Genomic DNA, 20,228 nt, shown 5'->3' with positions numbered 1-20,228 from the left:
CAATCTTGGCTCATTGCAGCCTCAACTTCCCGGGCTGAGTCGATCCCCCACCTCAGCATCCCAAGTAGCTAGGACTACAGGCACACACCACCACGCCTAGCTAATTTTTGTATCTTTTGTAGAGACAGGGTTTCACTTTGTTGCCCACGCTGGTCTTGAATTCTTGGGCTCAATTGGTCCTCCCACCTCAGCCTCCTAGGTGCTGGGATTACAGGTGTGAGCCACTGTGTTCAGCCAATATTCTGTTTTATGTTTTTACTTTTCACTTTTAAAAATTAACTCCTTTTATGAAAAAAGTAGAATTTTTAAGGAGCAGAGAAAAGCACAATGAAGACAGAAAAATCTCGTGTATATTCTTATCGACCAAAGATGATCTATTCAGGGGGTAAATGCTTTTTTCTTTTTTTTTTTTTGAGACGGAGTTTCGCTCTTGTTGCCCAGGATGGAGTGCAATGGCGTGATCTCGGTTCACCACAACCTCTGCCTCCCAGGTTCAAGCAATTCTCCTGCCTCAGGCTCCCGAGTAGCTGGCATTACAGGCATGCACCACCACGCCCAGCTAATTTTGTATTTTTAGTAGAGAGGGGGTTTCTCCATGTTGAGGCTGGGCTCAGACTCCTGACCTCAGGTGATCCGCCTGCCTCAGCCTCCCAAAGTGCTGGGATTACAGGCGTGAGCCACCGTGCCTGGCTGGTAAATCCTTTTAGTAGAGGAGTTTTTTTTTTTTTTTTTTTTGAGACAGAGTCTGGCTCTGTCGCCCAGGCTGGAGTGCAGTGGCGCGATCTCGGCTCACTGCAAGCTCCGCCTCCCGGGTTCATGCCATTCTCCTGCCTCAGCCTCCTGAGTAGCTGGGACTACAGGCGCCCGCCACCGAGCCCAGCTAATTTTTTGTATTTTTAGTACAGACGGGGTTTCACCGTGGTCTCAATCTCCTGACCTTGTGATCCGCCCGCCTCGGCCTCCCAAAGTGCTGGGATTAAAGGCGTGAGCCACCGCGCCCGGCCTGGAGTTTCAATACTTCTAGTCTGCAATAGTACTAGAAAGAAAAGAATCATTACTGACATCTTTACGACATTGAGTTTTTCTCTTGTACCTGGTATATCTCTTTATTTCAGTAGGTATTCTTTTATGTGCTTCAGTAAGTCTTTATATTTTTAGCATAAAAGTGTACACATTTCTTGTTTTACTTATTTCTAGATACTTTATGGTTTTTGTTTATAATACGATTGGGATATTTTTTCTGTTATGTAATTGATTACTATTACTATGTACTAAACTATTGGTTTTTGTCTAAGGATTGTAACATTGATGAACTACTTTAGTAGATGAAATGGTTTCTTCATGAGATTGAATTGTCTAAAGAGATGTTGGTATTATTTGTAAATAAAAGTATTTGCCTATTCCTTTCTATATGCCTTCTTTTCTTAATTTATACTTGTAGCTTGGATTATATGTCTAATATTGAATGTCTACAACACTAATTAGTTTCCTCATCTTGACCCTTTCTTTAAGTGAGGTTTGTTGTTGTTGTTGTTTTCTTGTGAGACAGGGTCTCACTCTGTCACCAGGCTTGAGGGCAGTGGCATGATCACTGCTCACTGCAGCCTCAACCTCCCAGGCTCAATCAATCCTTCCACCTCAGCCTCCCAAGTACCTGGGACTACAGGTGTGCACCACAATGCCCAGCTCATTTTTGTATTGTTTGTAGAGATGGGGTTTTGCCGTGTTGTCGAGGCCAGTGTTGAACTTCTGGGCTCAAGCAATCTGCCCTCCTCGGCCTCCCAAAGTGCTGGGATTACAGGTGTGAGCCATTGTGCCTGGCCAAGGGAATATTTTTAATGTTCACCATTAAGGATGATTGCTGTAGGTTTACGGTTTTATTAATTAAAAATATTTTTGGCTGTATTTTTAATTGTATTTCAATTTAAATTTTAATTGTAAAAATAATTTTGTATTTTTAATACAAAATTAGCTGGATGTGGTGGTGGGCACCTGTAATCCCAGCTACTCGGGAGGCTGAGGCAGAGAATTGCTTGCACCCGGGAGGCAGAGGTTGCAGTGAGCTGAGATCGCAACACTGCACTCCAGCCTGGGTGACACAGCAAGACTCCATCTCAAAAAAAAAAAAAGAGAGAAAATGTAGTTTATGTACACAAGGGAATAATATTCAGCCATAAAAAAAGAATGAGATCCTGTCATTTACAACAACATGGATGGAATTGGAGATCATTATGTTAAGTGAAGTAAGCCAGGCACACAACAACAAACATCACAGGTTCTCACTTATTTGTGGAATCTAAAAATCAAAACAATTGAACTCACAGAGAGAGTAGAAGGATGGTTAATGGAGGCTGAGAAAAGTCATGGGGGAAGTGATGAGGGTTGATGGGTACAAAAAAGGTAGAAAGAATGAATAAGACCTACTATTTGATAACACAACAGGGTGACTACACTCAATAATAATGTAATTGTACATTTAAAAATACCTAAAAGAGTATAATTGGATTATTTGTAACACAAATGATTATTTGCCTGAGAGGATGGATACCCTATTCTCCATGATGTCATTATTATACATTGCATTCATGTATCAAAACATCTCATGTACCCTATAAATATATACACCTACTACTATACACTGTTACTGTGTCTATTTAGAAAGAAGTAGACATAAGAGACTCCATTTTGTTTCCAGTTGCATGGGGTATCTTTTTCCATGTCTTCACTTTCAATCTGTGTGTATTTTAGTAGGTGAAGTGGGTTTCTTGTCAGCAGCATATAGTTTTGTTTTATCTTTATTCATTCAGCCACTCTGCCTTTAACTGGGGAATTGAGTTCATTTACATTCAGTATTATTTTTGATAAGTAAGTACTTACAACAGCCATTTTGTTGCTTGTTTTACTCCTCTCCTCCTTTCTTCTTTCCTGTCTCCCTTTGTGATTAAGTGATTTTTCTCTGGTAAGGTGTTTTAATTCATTGCTTTTTATTTTTAGTGACTTTTTCATAGGTTTTTGCATTGTGGTTACTATGAGGCTTACAAAAAACATATTATAGATACAGTAAATTATTTTAAAAAGATGACAACCTATCTTAGATCACAAATAAAAGAATAAAATGAAAAAAATTTTCCACACTTTAACCCCTTCCCCCCATATTTTTACTTTTAGTTCTCCAAATTTGCATGTTTATATTACCTCTCTCTTAACAGGTTGCTGTGGCTATTATTGTTTTTGATAGATATGTCTTTTTGGCCTCATGCTAGAGTTATAAGTGAATTACACACATTTATAGTAGTAGAGTATCCTGGGTTTGTCTGTTTCCTTCATTTTACTGGTAGGTTTCATACCTTCATTGAAAAAAACTTTTTGCACATTAATGTTCTTTCTTTCAGATTGAAAAACTCCTAGGCTGTGTGCGGTGGCTCATGCCTGTAATCTTAGTCCTTTGGGAGGCCAAGGCAGGCAGATACTTGAGCTCAGGAGTTTAAGACCAACCTCTGCAACATGGCAAAACCCCATCTCTACAAAAAAATACCAAAATTAGCTGGGCATGGTGGTACACACCTGTAGTCCCAGCTGCTCAAGAAGCTGAGGTGGGAGGATTGCTTGAACCTGGAAGGTTGAGGCTGCAGTGACACAAGATCGCACCACTACACTCCAGCCTGGGTGACAAAGTGAGACCCTGTCTCAAAAAATAAAAAAGAAAAGGACAAAAAAGAAAAAAGAAAAACTCCCTTTAGCATTTCTTGTAACATGGGTATGGTGGTGGTGAATTCTCTTAGCGTTTGTTTGTCTGGCAAAAACGTTCTCATTCATATTTGAAAGCTAACTTTGCTGGATATGGTATTCTTGGATGGCAATGTTTTTTCTTTTGGCACTTCTAAAATGTCATTTCACTCCCTTCTGTCCTGTATGGTTTCCACTGATAAGTCTGTTGCCAGATGAATTAGAGCTCCTTTAAATGCCATTTGTTTACTTTCTCTTACTGCTTTCAGGATCATCTCTTTTTCCTTGACCTTTGAGAGTTTATTATATGACTTGGGGTAGTTACATTTGGGTCAACTCTGTTTGGTGTTCTCTGACCTTCCTATACCTGGATATGTATATCTTTCTCAAGTTTTGGAAAGTTTTCTTTCCAAAGAATGGAAAGTTATTAATATTTTTAAAAATAATCTTTGTACCCCTTTCTCTTGCTTAAATCTTTCTTGAACACCAATGATTCTTTTTTTTTTTTTTTTTTTTTGAGACGGAGTCTCACTCTGTGGCCCAGGCTGGAGTGCAGTGGCTGCATCTCAACTCACTGCAAGCTCCGCCTCCCGGGTTTACGCCATTCTCCTGCCTCAGCCTCCCGAGTAGCTGGGACTACAGGCGCCCGCCACCTCGCCCGGCTAGTTTTTTGTATTTTTTAGTAGAGACGGGGTTTCACCGTGTTAGCCAGGATGGTCTCGATCTCCTGACCTCGTGATCTGCCCATCTCGGCCTCCCAAAGTGCTGGGATTACAAGCTTGAGCCACTGCACCTGGCCAAATACCAATGATTCTTTTTTTAATTTTTTTTTTTTTTTTTTGAGACGGAGTCTTGCTCTGTCACCCAGGCTGGAGTGCAGTGGCCGGATCTCAGCTCACTGCAAGCTCCGCCTCCCGGGTTTACGCCATTCTCCTGCCTCAGCCTCCCGAGTAGCTGGGACTACAGGCGCCCGCCACCTCGCCCGGCTATTTTTTTTGTATTTTTTAGTAGAGACGGGGTTTCACCGTGTTAGCCGGGATCGTCTCTCGATCTCCTGACCTCGTGATCCGCCCGTCTCGGCCTCCCAAAGTGCTGGGATTACAGGCTTGAGCCACCGCGCCCGGCCCCCAATGATTCTTAAATTTGGTCTTTTGAGGTAATTTTTTACATCTTATAGATGATCTTTGTTCCTTTTCATTCTGTGTTTTTTTTTCCCCCCTCTGTTTTCAAATAGCTTATTTTGGAGCTCATGGATTCTTTCTTCCATTGCACCCATTCTGCCATTGAGAGCCTATAATGAATTGTTTAGAAAATTCATTTTTTAGTTGCAAGATTTCTGGTTTTTTCTATTTTTTTCAATTTCTTTGTTAAATTTCTTTGATACATTTCTGAATTGCTTTTCAGTCTTATCTTGGAAATCACTAAGTTTCTTTAGAACTGCTATTTTCAATTTTTGTCAGAGAGCTCACATATTGCCATCTTGTTAGGGTGAGTTACTGGTTTCTTGCTTTGTTCATTTGGTAAGATCATGGTTCCCTCTTTAGGTGTGTTTCTTATGGATGTACACTGATGTCTTTGCATTGAAGTATTATTTATTTATTCCAATGTTCTCTGGCTTGTTACAATTTTTACTAGACATATTTGCTTAGAGGTTCTTTATCATGAGGTTACTGCCTCCTTTTCAGCTCTAGGTGGTGCCTTAAAACCTGGTTTGCCTTAGCTTTAGTAACAGTTGGAGCAATTCACTTCCTTAATGGGGTAGGTCCTAAAGAGGGTATTCTGGCTCGCTAGGGGTTTGTGCCCAAGAGATCTGTGGAGTGAACCTCCTACAGCATGGTGCTGTTGACTAACCACACTGAGTTTAAACAAGATCTACATGTTGGGCTTAGAGGATAAAGCTCTTATATATCTTTTTTATTTATTTATTTTGAGACGGAGTCTCACTCTGTCACCCAGGCTGGAGTACAGTGGCATGATCTTGGCTAACTGCAAGCTCCGCCTCCCTGGTTCATGCCATTCTCCTGCTTCACCCTCCTGAGCAGCTGGGACTATAGGCGCCCGCCACCATGCCTGGCTAATTTTTTGTATTTTTAGTAGAGACAGGGTTTCACCGTGTTAGCCAGATGGTCTCGATCTCCTGACCTCGTGATCCACCCACCTCGGCCTCCCAAAGTGCTGGCATTACAGGCGAGAGCCACCGCACCTGGCCTAACCACACTGATTTGGCATCTCCTCTGGCCAAGTTACAAACCAGAGTTTCCCATGGGTTAAGACAAGGCCAAGATGGTGGGGAGGCTGGTGGTGCGCCTCAATCTCACTTTTTCCACTACAGAAACCATGCGTTGAGGGGAAATTTTCTACATGTTTGGTGCCAGGCAGAATGGGGGAAGAGGTGTCATGGGTGTGGAAGTCTGATTCTGCTACCACTCCTCAGAGATTTTTCACTTCTCTGTAGCTCCAGAACTGACTGATCTTCATATCTGAGTTCTAGGATATTGTTGGTGATAATCTTGGTGATGCACACTTGTTTTTGGTTTTCTGTTGGTGGGCAGTGAAGCCAGTTTTCTTCTGCTCCGTCATTTGGAATGAGTAGTCTTCAAACACTTAAATTTTAGAGCCAATGACAACCTATTTGCTTTATCACCAACCTCACCACATACTCTTTCATTACTCTCTAAACTCTTTGCCTCCTTCAAGTTGTGTAAAAACATTATTGAAATATATTTCTAACGTACATTATTTTCAATTCATCACTTATCTCCACGGTTTTGGGTTTTTTTCCCCTGGTGCAGGAAAACATCTGTTTTCTTGCTTTTTTCAGGTTTGGAGACCAGGTATGACATAAATACATTATTTCCAGAAGAAAAAAATTTGAAATACATTAGCTGGAATACTTTACAAAGAGAAGCTGCCCACTGATGCTACTTGGATACCCCCACTGGTATTGTTCACATAGGATAACCAAGATATATTTTTTCCTTTTAGATACCAGTTAAGATAATAACTTTGCTCCTTATTGTTCTGTGATCACTGATTCTTTAATATTGCTATAAATTTGGGAATTTAAATGTATTTGGTGTGTTTCAAATATAAATTATTTTTATAAATATAAATGTAAATGTAATTTATATTTATTCAAATGTAAATGTATTTGGTATGTTTCAAATATAAATTATTTTTATATTTAAGCTTGATTTGTCCTATCCTTGGTCATTGGGAGCCTTTCCAAGTTGGCAGTGCTTTGTCATTAATCTACTGATTTTTTAAATTACCTTTGTTATTATCTGGTATGACAAAATACTGCAGGCTCATTAAAAATTTTCTGCCCATACTTGGAATCAGCCACTTCTCCAAAGAAATCCTGGTTTCTTTTAGCAGGAAATGGTCCATAAATACCATAATGTATGTGCTAGTGATATGTATTACTGCCGGACTGGTCAAAGTGATACTCCCACCAATTAAAATTCAGGAATAGAGAGTATTTACTTACTTTTCCTCTATTTCATGCAATTTAATTAGAATCATTGTTCTTAATAACCTCAATTCAGATTTATCTGACGTTTCCTCATTTTAGATACAGGTTATACATTTTAAGCAGAAATACCATTACAGCAATGATGTTGTATCCTTCTCAGTGCATCTCATTAGGAGGCACATGGCATTGTTTTATCTATTATTGGCCTAAAGAAAAAAACCAAATGAACAAACAAATAACAGGCCAGGAGCGGTGGCTCATGCCTGTAATACCAGTACTTCGGGAGGCCAAGGAGGGCAGATCACGAAGTTGGGAGTTCAAGACCAGCCTGACCAACATGGAGAAACCCCATCTCTACTAAAAATACAAAATTAGCCGGGTGTGGTGGCACATGCCTGTAATCCCATACCCGGGAGGCTGAGGCGGGAGAATTGCTTGAACCCAGGAGGTGGAGGTTGTGGTGAGCCGAGATTGTGCCACTGCACTCCAGCTTGGTGACAGAGCGAGACTCCGTCTCAAAAAGGAAAAAAAGTCCTAACAAAAGGCTGCTCTGTGTAGAAAAAGACCAAGAAAATGGCACCTAAGTGAGACAAAACTTCTAGATAAGAATTGCTCTACTCAGCCAAGCGCAGTGGCTCGACCCTATAATCCCAGCACTTTGGGAGGCCGAGGCAGGCCGATCACTTGAGGTCAGGAGTTTGAGACCAGCCTGACCAACATGGGAAAACCCTTCTCTACTAAAAATACAAAATTAGCCAGGTGTGGTGGCACGTACCTGTAATTCCAGCTACTCGGGAGGCTGAGGCAGGAGAATTGCTTGAACCTGGGAGGCAGAAGTTGCAGTGAACTGAGATCGCACCATTGCACTCCAGCCTGGGTGAAGAAGTGAGACTGTCTCAGAAAAAAAAAAAAAAAAAAAAAAGATCTACTCTAACCAAAAAGCACAGGAAAAAAAAAAAGGAAAGAACCCAAAACACCTGATGCCACACATGCACCTAGGAAAGGCTGAGTAGGGAACCTAGACTTCTACTCTCACTAGGCTGTAACAAGATACTCTGACCTCCCTGCCAGGATGGTTTCAGGAAGACTGAAGGGAGCCAGGACTATCACACTACAGATGGAATTACGTAGGGCCCCTGGACTCATGTGAGGAACCTGGATTTCCATCCCCATATGCAGCAGTAAAAAGGTACTTGTTTAACTACCTGCTGGGCCAGTGTCGGAGCAGGCATTGTAAAGTCAGGATCTTCACCACTATCCCGCCTAACAGGGCCAGCCCTGCCTCTGTGGTGTATGTGGAAGGCAAATGGAAACCATTAACGAGGAACCCCTGGCTCTTATTGGGGTATAAGAGAGGTATAAAAAGGTGACTAATAGGGAGCCAGAACTTCTCATTCACACCTAACTGTGAGGAGAAGCACTTCCGCCCAGGTGTCAGTGGAGGGTGAGTGGGAAATGTGGATTCTCACCCCCTATGTGGCACAGCAAAATGGCACACTTGCCAGGGACCATGCCAGGGTGGTATCAGAAAGCCAGCTAAAACAGGTTTAAATAAGATCTACAATCTCAAAATAGATAAAATTGCACATTTCAATGGAAATTCAATAATCGTAACCAGGAAAATCTCAAAAAGATAAGAGCATGAAGATGACAATGATGTCAGAATTATTTGATAAATACACAAAGCAGACATCATAAAAATGCCTGAACAATCACACACTTGAAACAAATGAGATACAATATCTCAACAAAGAATTAGTCCAGACAAGAAATCAGAAGACATGCAAAATAACCAAACAGAGAATATGGAATTGAAAATATAACTAAAATAAGCTCAAATGGAGGGACAAAGAGTGGAAACAGGCGACAGAGGAATCGGTGAACTGCAATACAGAACAATACGAGTTACCCAATCTGAACAACAGAGAGATAGTACACTGAAAAAAATAACATGAAAAGAATGAGGAACTGTGAGAATGTAACACAAGATTAACATTCATGCCCTTGAAATCCTGGAAGGAGAGGAAAAAGAAGACAGAGCTGAAAAAGTACTTAAGGAAGCCTGGATAACATAGTGATACCCTGTCTCTATAAAACATACAGAAGTTAGCCAGGCCTGGTGGTGCGTTCCTGTAGTCCCAGCTACTCAGGAAGCTGAGGTGGGAGGATCGCTTAAACCCAGGAGGTCGAGGCTGCAGTGAGCTGTGATCATGCCACTGCACTCCAGACTGGGTGACAGGGCAAGACAACCCCTCTCCCCTACCACAAAGGACTTAAAGTAGTAATTGCTGGAAACTCACCAAATTTGGCAAAAGGCAGATTCAAGAAGCTGAGTGAATTTAAACAAGATAACTCTTCCCATCCCCAAAATGTAACACCACAACACATCATCCCTAACTTGCGAAAATTAAAGACAAGGTCAGGTGCAGTGGCTCACACCCGTAATCTCAGCACTTTGGGAGGCCGAGGCAGGCAGATCACCTGAGGTCAGTAGTTCGAGACCAGCTTGGCCAATAGGGTGAAACCCTGTCTCTACTAAAAATACCAAAATTAGCCAGGTGTGGTGCCATGCACCTGTAATCCCAGCTACCTGGGAGGCTGAGACAGGAGAATCGCTTGAAACTGGGAGGCAGAGGTTGTAATGAGCAGAGATCACATCATTGCACTCCAGCCTGGGCAACAACAGTGAAACTCCATCTCAAAAATAAAAATAAAAAAATAAATCAAAGAAAATTAAAGACAAAAAATAAAAATGTTGAAAGTAGCAAGAGAGAAATACCATATTTTTAGAGGAAAAAAATTTTAAATAGCAGATTTCTTATGAGAAACTATGAAGACTGGCCGGGCGCGGTGACTCAAGCCTGTAATCCCAGCACTTTGGGAGGCCGAGACGGGCGGATGGCGAGGTCAGGAGATCGAGACCATCCTGGCTAACACGGTGAAACCCCTCTCTACTAAAAAATACAAAAAAGTAGCCGGGTGAGGTGGCGGGCGCCTGTAGTCCCAGCTACTCGGGAGGCTGAGGCAGGAGAATGGCATAAACCCGGGAGGCGGAGCTTGCAGTGAGCTGAGATCCGGCCACTGCACTCCAGCCCAGGTGACAGAGCAAGACTCCGTCTCAAAAAAAAAAAAAAAAAAAAAAAAAAAGAGAAACTATGAAGACCAAAAATAAGTGATATTTTTCAAGTGCTAAAAGGAAGAACTCTCAATCCCAAATCCTATTTTCAGCAAATATATTCAAGAATGAAAGAAACCTACATTATTAATCATTAGGGAAATGTAAATCAAAATATCAATGAGATACTTGACACCCACAAAAAAGGCTATAATTCAAAAAAATTTTTATTTATTTTATTCTTTTTTGAGACGGAGTCCGGCTCTGTCACCCGGGCTGGAGTGCAGTGGCTGGATCTCAGCTCACTTCAATCTCCGCCTCCCGGGTTTACGCCATTCTCCTGCCTCAGCCTCCCGAGTAGCTGGGACTACAGGTGCCTACCACCTTGCCCGGCTAGTTTTTTGTATTTTTTTTTAGTAGAGACGGGGTTTCACCGTGTTAGCCAGGATGGTCTCGATCTCCTGACCTCGTGATCTGCCCGCCTCGGCCTCCCAAAGTGCTGGGATTACAGGCTTGAGCCACTGCGCCCGGCCCAAAAAAAATTTTAAAGGAAAATAAGTGATGGGAAGAATATGGAGAAATCTGCACTTTTGGCCGGGCGTGGTGGCTCAAGCCTGTAATCCCAGCACTTTGGGAGGCCGAGACGGGCAGATCACGAGGTCAGGAGATCGAGACCATCCTGGCTAACGCAGTGAAACCCCGTCTCTACTAAAAAATACAAAAAACTAGCTGGGCGAGGTGGCGGGCGCCTGTAGTCCCAGCTACTCGGGAGGCTGAGGCAGGAGAATGGCGTAAACCCGGGAGGCGGAGCTTGTAGTGAGCTGAGATCCGACCACTGCACTCCAGCCTGGGCGATAGAGCGGGACTCCGTCTCGGGGGAAAAAAAAAAAAAAAGAAAAAGAAAAAAAAAAAAGATATTTGAACTTTTTTTGTTTGTTTGGAGATGGAGTCTCACTCTGTCACTCAGACTGGAGTGCAGTGGCACAATCACGGCTCACTGCAACCTCTGCCTCCCAGGTTCAAGCTATTCCCCTTCCTCAGACTCCCAAGTAGGTGGGATTACAGGACCCCAGCACCATGCCCAGCTAATTTTTTTTGTTGAGATGAAGTCTTGCTTTTTCTCCCAGGCTGGAGTGCAGTGGCGCGATCTCTGCTCACTGCAATCTCCGCCTGCCTGGTTCAAACAATTGTCCCGCTTCAGCCTCCTGAGTAGCTGGGATTAAAGGCACGCACCACTAAGCCTGCTAATTACTGTATTTTTAGTAGATACGGGGTTTCGCCATGTTGGCCAGGCTGATCTTGAACTTCTGACCTCAATTGATCGGACTGCCTCAGCCTCCGAAAGCACTGGGATTACAGGCATGAGCCACCACACCTGGCCTGAGAAATCTGAACCTTTTTGCATTGCCATTGTGAATATAAAATGGTGAAGCCACTGTGGAAAACAGAATGATGATTGTTAAAAAAAAATTAAATACAGCAGGGCGCGGTGGCTTACACCTGTAATCTCAGCTCTATGGGAGGCCGAGGTGGGTGGATCACCTGAGGTCAGGTGTTCGAGACCAGCCTAACCAACATGGAGAAACCCTGTCTCTACTAAAAATACAAAATTAGCTAGGCATGGTGGTGCATGCCTGTAATCCCAGCTACTCACGAGACTGAGGTGGGAGAATCGCTTGAACCCAGGAGGCAGAGGTTGTGGTGAGCCGAGATCATCCCATTGTACTCCAGCCTGGGCAACAAGAGTGAAACTATCTCAAAAAACAAACAAAAAAACTGAAATACAGACAGTTTCATAAGAAACTATTTAGTCAGTTTTTCATGCAAAGAATGTTAAAACTGAAAGTTATGAGCATGATTATGGAAAGATGCTCAATGATTATTATACAAATACTTTTGTGAATTGTTTATGTATCCTACAATGGAAGTTTTCTTAGATAACAAAACATCTTTAAATAATCTCTGGGTTCATGATTGTATTTTCTTTTTGAGATGGAGTCTCACTCTCTTGCCCAGGCAGTAGTGTAATGGCATCATCTTGGCCCACTGCAACCTCCACCTACTGGGTTCAAGTGATTCTCCTGCCTCAAGCCCCCGAGTAGCTGGGATTACAGGCATGCGCCACATACCTGGCTAACTTTTGTATTTTTAGTAGAGAGGGGGTTTCACCATGTTGGCCAGGCTGGTCTCAAACTCCTGGTCTTAGGTGATCCGCCGACCTCAGCCTCCCAAAGTGCTGGGATTATAGGTGTGAGCCACCATGCCCGGACTCAAAGTTTCGAAGTTTGGCCTTTTATAAAACTGCCCATTAATAACTCATACTTTCTAGTTCTTCATATCCAAGAGCTATAAAACATGAATATATGTAGTATGTTTGAAAATAAAGTGGACATTGGATACAATGTTCTACTGAAACAGTACATGGCTATTTCATGATAATCAGTAAATCAGGAGACAGCGGAGCACATGTAGTGATACCACAGATACTTTTTATTTTTTGTGGTAGCCACTTAAATGTCTGGAAACGCAAAATCAAAGGGGAGTACAATGTTCCAGAGAATGTGACTCACATGTTCCCCAAATCTTTGGTGGGCTGATGCTAGGACAAACATCCAGTTAGGCCATCTGCTCCACCTAGAAAAACAAGGTAGGCTTGCATCTTTGGTCATGAGTACAATTCTTCCATTAGTCACCACTGTTAGCATATACTACTATATAACTCCCCTATAAATTCACAGTGACAACATCCTTGGGTTCTCACAGTTCTGATTATAAGTCCTATAATTACCTGTTTTAGTTACCTTAATAGGTTTATCCCATGTATAGTCTTTAAAAAATCTTTATGCATATATAAATTAAGGCTAAATTTAATGATGTCTAGTCATTATAGACAAGGCATTTTACATATATACACACATACACACAACGTGTGTTTTCTGTATGCTACTATCAAGTCTAAATTTTTATGCTTTTGTCTCATCACCCTGTTCATTTTTTGCTATGAAATTATCAGAAAAATAAGGATTGACAACAATGGTTCAATTTACTACTGATTGGCAATGGCTGTCCATTTCTAACAGGCTAGAGGGTCTGTTTAATATATTTAAAGTCAAATATTTGAACCATGAACCATCTTCTTGTTTATGCAGATATGGTTTACAGTTCGAAATCTTTTAAAAAATAATTGTCAGGCTGGGCACAGTGGCTCACGCCTGTAATCCCAACACTTTGGGAGGCCGAGGCAGATGGATCACAAGGTCAGGAGTTCGAGACCAGCCTGGCAAACATAGTGAAACCCTGTCTCTACTAAAAATACAAAAATTAGCTGGGTGTGGTGGCACGCACCTGTAGTACCAGCTACTCGGGATGCTGAGGCAGGAGAATCATCTGAACCCAGGAGGCGGAGGTTGCACTGAGTTGAGACCACGCCATTGCACTCCAGCCTGGGCGATAGAGACTCCGTTTCAAAATAATAAATAAATAAATATCAATTTCTACTGAATTTTATTACAATGACTTCATGAATGTAGTAAATATTGGTTGTAAGTAATCCTTCCCAGGAAGGACCTGCAATAATGCTTTTCAAGTTGCCACTGAGTTTACTCTTCTCGCCAAAAGGATACTGTGGAAGTCACTGTCTTAGCAGATTTCCAATTCTCAAACATAAAAATCTCTAGTCACTTATTTGGGATTTTCAGAGACTTACATTTCCTGTAACATAGATTAAGGTATAAAAGGCTTGTGTTGTAGCCAGGCGCGGTGGGTCATCCTGTAATCCCAGCACTTTGGGAGGCCGAGGCAGGAGGATCATGAGGTCAGGAGTTCAAGACCAGCCTGACCAACGTGGTGAAACCCCGTCTCCACTAAAAATATAAAAATTAGCTGGGCATAGTGGCATACGCCTGTAATCCCAGCTACTCAGGAGGCTGAGGCAGGAGAAGTGCTTGAACCCAGGAGGCAGAGGTTGCAGTGAGCCAAGATTGCGCCACTGCACTCCAGCCTGGGCAACAGAGCGAGAATCTGTTTCAAAAAAAAAAAAAAAAGAAAGAAAGAAAAAAAAAAAAGACTCTGATACTCTCAAATCCTCCTCACCTATTTCCCTTCTCAATGTCCCTTTTCTTTTGTATGAATTCTAATTCCTTGATATTAAATAAGGTGTAATAAGCTATGGCTAAAGTACCCCTAAAATCATGACAACTAGAGGATTTCCCTCCCATATGAATTGCTTGTTTTGCATTTAAGCATTGAGAGACAGCTAAAGGCTGTCTACATTTACTGCATTCACATGTCCATGATCTATTAATAGCCTTTCCACAATTATAAAACCGCAAGGTTTCTTTTTAGTAGAAATTCTCCAGTCTGAATGACCAAAAAAAAAAAAAAAAACCTCGTATACACCCTTGGAATGAATACTTCCAGTCCCAGGTATAAATTCAACAGAAATACATACACACACACATGACATAAACAAGAATATTTACAGCAGCAATTTTATTATTACACAAAAGTATAAAAATACAAATATCCATCAATAGGATAAATATGAATATATTCTTAAAATGGAATAGTATGCAAAATGAAAATACACTACTGCCACATGCAATAATGTACAGATCTTAAAAACACTGAGTGAAATAAGCAAGACATAAAAGAATTCATGATGTCTGATAAAATATATATATATATAAAATTATAAACATGCAAAAACTACGTTTTGATGTTATAGGGTATGGAAGTGGTAACTCTTAGGTAAGTAACAACTAACTGCTTTTTATTACAGAGTGCAATGAGAAATATAGTTCATAAATATTTTCTCTTATGGAGATTAATGCTTATAATCATTCCGTATCTTGTCTCTGCATGTGTTATATAAGTATTTTTTAAAAATAAACTATTTGAGTCAGTAGGAAGAGCAGTTGCTTCATAGCTGATAGAGTTCAATAATAATGATCACACCCATTTTATATGCTAGTAAACAGTAGACAGTTATTCAGTATGGTACTTTAATAATTATTAGACTTGTGATTTAAAATTACATTAACATGTTTCAGCATGCTTTTCTTTTTAAAACTAAAGGTTTACAATAGCTTGTAAAGATTTCATATAAGAAACCACATCATTTATTGCATTTCAATGTTTTCTCCCTTGTGAGTTCTTTGATGGACAATGAGGTTTCTCTTATAACTGAAAGACTTACCACATTCATTACAAACATAGGGTTTCTCACCTGTGTGAGTTCTCTGATGTACAATAAGATTTGTCTTCTGGCGGAAGCACTTTCCACATTCACTACATTTATATGGTTTCTCTCCCGTATGAGTTCTTTGATGATGAATGAGATATGACTTCCTGCTAAAGGCTTTCCCACACTGAGGACATTCATAGGATTTCTGGCCTGTATGTATTTTCTGATGTACCGTGAGGGTTGCTTTCTGGCGAAAGGACTTCCCACATTCATTACAAATATAGGGTTTCTCTCCCGTATGAATTCTCTGATGTAGATTGAGATTTGTCTTTTGACTGAATGATTTACCACATTCATTACATTCATACGGTTTCTCTCCTGTGTGAGTTCGGTGATGATCAATGAGGTATGACTTCATTCTAAAGGCCTTCCCACAGTGAGGACATTCGTAAGATTTCTCCCCTGTATGTGTTCTCTGATGTGCCACAAGGGTTGTCTTCTGGCGGAAGGACTTTCCACATTCACTACAAATATAGGGTTTCTCCTCATTATGGGTTTTCTCATGAAGAGCAAGGGTTGTCTTCTGGGAGAAGGATTTCCCACATTCATTACAAATGTAGGGCTTTTCCCCTGTATGAGTTCTCTGGTGTACAGTAAGATTTGCCTTCTGGTGAAAGGACTTCCCACATTCTTTACAAATATAGGGTTTCTCACCTGTATGAATTCTCTGATGTAGAGAGAGTGTGGTCTTCTGGCGGAAGGACTTCCCACAGTCATTACACTCATATGGTTTCTCTCCCGTGTGAGTTCTCTGATGACGAATGAGGTGTGACTTCAATCTGAAGGCATTCCTACATTGCAGACATTCATATGATTTCTCCCCTGTGTGTGTTCTCTGATGATCAGTGAGGGCTGTCTTTAGGCGGAAGGACTTACCACATTCATTGCAAACAAAGGGTTTCTCACCTGTGTGAGTCCTCTGATGATCAATGAGATATGATTTCCTTCTAAATGCATTTCCACATTGATGACATTGATAGGGTTTTTCTTCTGAGTGAATTCCCTGATGCAGAATCAATACTGATTTCCTGCAGAAGGATTTACCACATTCATTGCATGTATGTTTTTTTTCAATATTGGTTACTCTTCTCTTTTTATTATATACAGATGGGTTTTCTCCTCTGTAAGGTCTATTATGTGTCATCAGGCCTCCCCTTTTAAGGAATGATTTTTCACAGTCATTATATCCAAATGACTGTGCTGGAGTTTCTGTTTTCTGATACTGCATAAGAACTTCATTATGACTGAAAGCTCTGTCACTTTGATTATGGGATTTGACTTCAGGATGAGTAGTCTCTTGTTTAGTACTCAGGAGTGATTTCCTATATCCATTATACTCACTAAGTCTCTTTCTTGCAGGATTTAGATTACTGATGATTAATTCTGAAACATTTTTCAAAATCCTTCCATGAGTATCATATTCAGGAGGTAGATTTTTTGAATTAACAGGGTTTTTGCCTAGAGTAAATGTCTTTTCATATATGTTACTTTTCTCCTTCACGAGTTTTTTGTGGTTGATGCTTACAACTGATCTAGAATACTTCTCTTGGTGTTCCTTGAATTTTAATAAAAAGTCTTCAGCTTTCCAGTTTTCTTCTAGAAAAAAATATAATTTGTGAATCTTCACACATTTGCTATGCAAAGGAATTTCACTAGGGTCTAGCATATGGCACAAAAAGAGACCCAGGACAAATGACCACTGGCCTGGCGGGGGTGCGGGGAGGGGAACCTAAACAAAAACTGCTTCAGAGTGGAAAAGGATGAAGATGTAAAGAATAAGCATTAATACCTTCTGCATTTTGCACTAGAACCTAGAGAAAGTGAAACCAACCAAGAAGTCAAAGAATGGCAGAAGGGGGTTGATGGTTAGGTAAGTGTTCAGAAAAAATGAAGTGAACCTCTCAAAAGCATTAAAATGTAAGTAGGATGGACAAGAAAAATTAGTAAAAATCTTTGTTGAGTGATAATACTAGAAGAAAGATTATTTCTGGAGGACACAGATCACCTATAATTTTTTTTTTTTTTTGAGACAGAGTCTCACTTTGTCGCCCAGGCTGGAGTGCAGTGGCATGATCTCAGCTCACCGCAACCTCTGCCTCCCGGGTTCAAGCGATTCTCCTGCCTCAGCCTCCTGAGTAGCTGGGATTACAGGCACATGCCACCACGCCTAGCTAATTTTTTGTATTTTTAGTAGAGACGGGGGTTTCACCAGGCCGGCCAGGCTGGTCTCGAACTCCTGACCTCTTGATCTGCCCGCCTCGGCCTCCCAAAGTGCTGAGATTACAGGTATGAGCCACTGTGCCTGGCCGATCACCAATACTTTTATACAAACATCCCTAGATGACTGCGGTAAAACACATACAGCTGTTGAACCCACCTCCTCTATGCAGTTGTCATTGATTTAGTTTTTAAATTATCAATTCATTTTCTAGTATTTAGCAAAACAATCCTATAGTCTATGCTCTATCCTCTACATAGGTAGGAATTATTTTCTCTTACGAAGGGAAAATTAGTAAAATACTTCCAATAGCAACTTTAAAACAGATCAGAATATATTCAATTGCTGTATTCAGACAGCTGCTAAATCACTTCTTTCAGAATTGTTCAATAACAAAGCTGTCATGACTAGTCCTCTTTTTAGTTACTGACTCACTTTTTCAGGTTTAAGGAAAGACTGGCTTACATCCTTCCCCAATGCAGTAACATTCCTTTATTCCAGCTTTTCATATGGTAGATTAGAATACTAATTTCATATGGTAGATTAAACAATCTGGTCCTAGATCATACATTAACTTTAACCTTCATTTCTCTTATAAAAGTATAGCTATTTCTAACTTTACTTACCTTGCAATCATCTATATCTAATGAAGCAATGTTAAAGCTATGCTCAAAAACCTATTTCTTCATTGAGTCCAAAAACTCCAATACTAACATATACAAGGAATTTCTCCTATAAACAAAACTATATTGTCTAGATTCATTTTTTATATTCTCACAAGTTTTCAGGGCTGTCCACATACCTGACAGATCTCACCTGTTTATAACAGGTAGTTTTTGCCTCAGTCAGGCCTGATACTTACTGCCCTGTATATACCTTACTTATTCCTAATAACACACTTGTGTACACATTCTTTTATTTTTTTTAATTTTTATTTATTTATTTATTTATTTTTTGAGACGGAGTCTCGCTGTGTCTCCCAGGCTGGAGTGCAGTGGTGCGATCTCGGCTCACTGCAAGCTCCGCCTCCCGGGTTCACGCCATTCTCCCGCCTCAGCCTCCGAGTAGCTGGGACTACAGGCGCCCGCCACCACGCCCGGCTAATTTTTTGTATTTTTAGTAGAGACGGGGTTTCACCGTGTTAGCCAGGATGGTCTTGATCTCCTGACCTCGTGATCCGCCCGTCTCGGCCTCCCAAAGTGCTGGGATTACAGGCTTGAGCCACCGTGCCCGGCCTATTTTTTTTTATTTTATTTATTTATTTTTTGAGATGGAGTCTCGCTCTGTCACCCAGGCTGGAGTGCAGTGACCGGATCTCAGCTCACTGCAAGCTCCGCCTCCCGGGTTCACACCATTCTCCTGCCTCAGCCTCTCTGGGACTACAGGCGCCCGCCACCATGCCCGGCTAGGTTTTCGTATTTTTTTAGTAGAGACGGGGTTTCACCGTGTTGGACAGGATGGTCTCGATCTCCTGACCTCGTGATCCACCCGTCTCGGCCTCCCAAAGTGCTGGGATTACAGGCTTGAGCCACTGCGCCCAGCCACATTCTTTTAATTAATTAGCTTGCCTTCCAGGTTTACTTCCATTTATCTTTAGAGAATCTTCAAAGAAATCATATCGTTCCACGATCTCATAAACCCTTCATATATTTCCCCCATCATTTTAAGCTCTATTTCTTTTTTTTTGAGACGGAGTCTCACTCTGTCGACCAGGCTAGAGTGCCGCGCCTGGCCTTAAGCTCTATTTCTTTAAAATTTTCTAGACAATATAATTATTGTCTAGAAAAATTATGTTAACAACTCTTTTAACAATCTTACACTTTGACATAAATATTTCATGAAAAATGCAGACTTGATAGTGATCCTTTGTCATAGAAATACTTTTTTGGTGATCTTTAAACTCTTTTGGGCTGGGCACAGTGGCTCATGCCTGTAATCCCAGCACTTTGACAGGCCGAGGCTGGCAGATCACCTGAGGTCAGGAGTTCCAGACCAGCCTGGCCAACATGGTGAAACTGTCCCTAATAAAAATACAAAAAAAGCTGGCCAGTCATGGTGGCATGCGCCTGTAGTCCCAGCTACTCCGGAGGCTGAGTCAGGAGCATCAATTGAACCTGGGAGGTGGAGTTTACAGTGAGCCGAGATCACACCACTGCACTCCAGCCTGGACGACAGAGCGAGACTCCGTCTTAAAAAAAAAAAAATTCTGGCCGGGCGCGGTGGCTCAAGCCTGTAATCCCAGCACTTTGGGAGGCCGAGGCGGGCGGATCACAAGGTCAGGAGATCGAGACCACAGTGAAACCCCGTCTCTACTAAAAATACAAAAAATTAGCCGGGCGGGGTGGCGGGCGCCTGTAGTCCTAGCTACTCAGGAGGCCGAGGCAGGAGAATGGCGTGAACCCAGGAGGCGGAGCTTGCAGTGAGCCGAGATCGCGCCACTGCACTCCAG

The 20,228-nt window shown here is 41.5% G+C and overlaps 1 protein-coding gene across 16 annotated transcripts in view; it reads right to left on the bottom strand.

Annotated features, from left to right (window-relative positions):
- Positions 1 to 12,785: 12,785 nt before the first annotated feature.
- The window catches only part of ZNF567 (zinc finger protein 567), a 60,003-nt gene continuing 52,560 nt past the window's right edge, over positions 12,786 to 20,228 (bottom strand). For 14 of the 16 annotated variants that reach the window (XM_045381116.3, XM_065536524.2, XM_065536529.2 and 11 more), the window contains one exon: positions 14,793 to 17,157. In XM_045381116.3, coding sequence (XP_045237051.2) covers positions 15,437 to 17,157 — 1,721 coding nt within the window. In that variant the 3' untranslated portion in view covers positions 14,793 to 15,436. Of the gene's footprint in view, positions 12,951 to 13,661; positions 13,760 to 14,792; positions 17,158 to 20,228 lie in introns of those variants that run through there. The other 2 variants (XM_074023336.1, XM_045381118.2) reach the window with 1 other exon arrangement.

The sequence above is a fragment of the Macaca fascicularis genome, chromosome 19 (assembly GCF_037993035.2).
Source record: "Macaca fascicularis isolate 582-1 chromosome 19, T2T-MFA8v1.1".
Taxonomy (NCBI): domain Eukaryota; kingdom Metazoa; phylum Chordata; class Mammalia; order Primates; family Cercopithecidae; genus Macaca; species Macaca fascicularis.
Note: the sequence above shows the minus strand (reverse complement) of the source record. Positions and strands in the feature narration are given on the sequence as shown.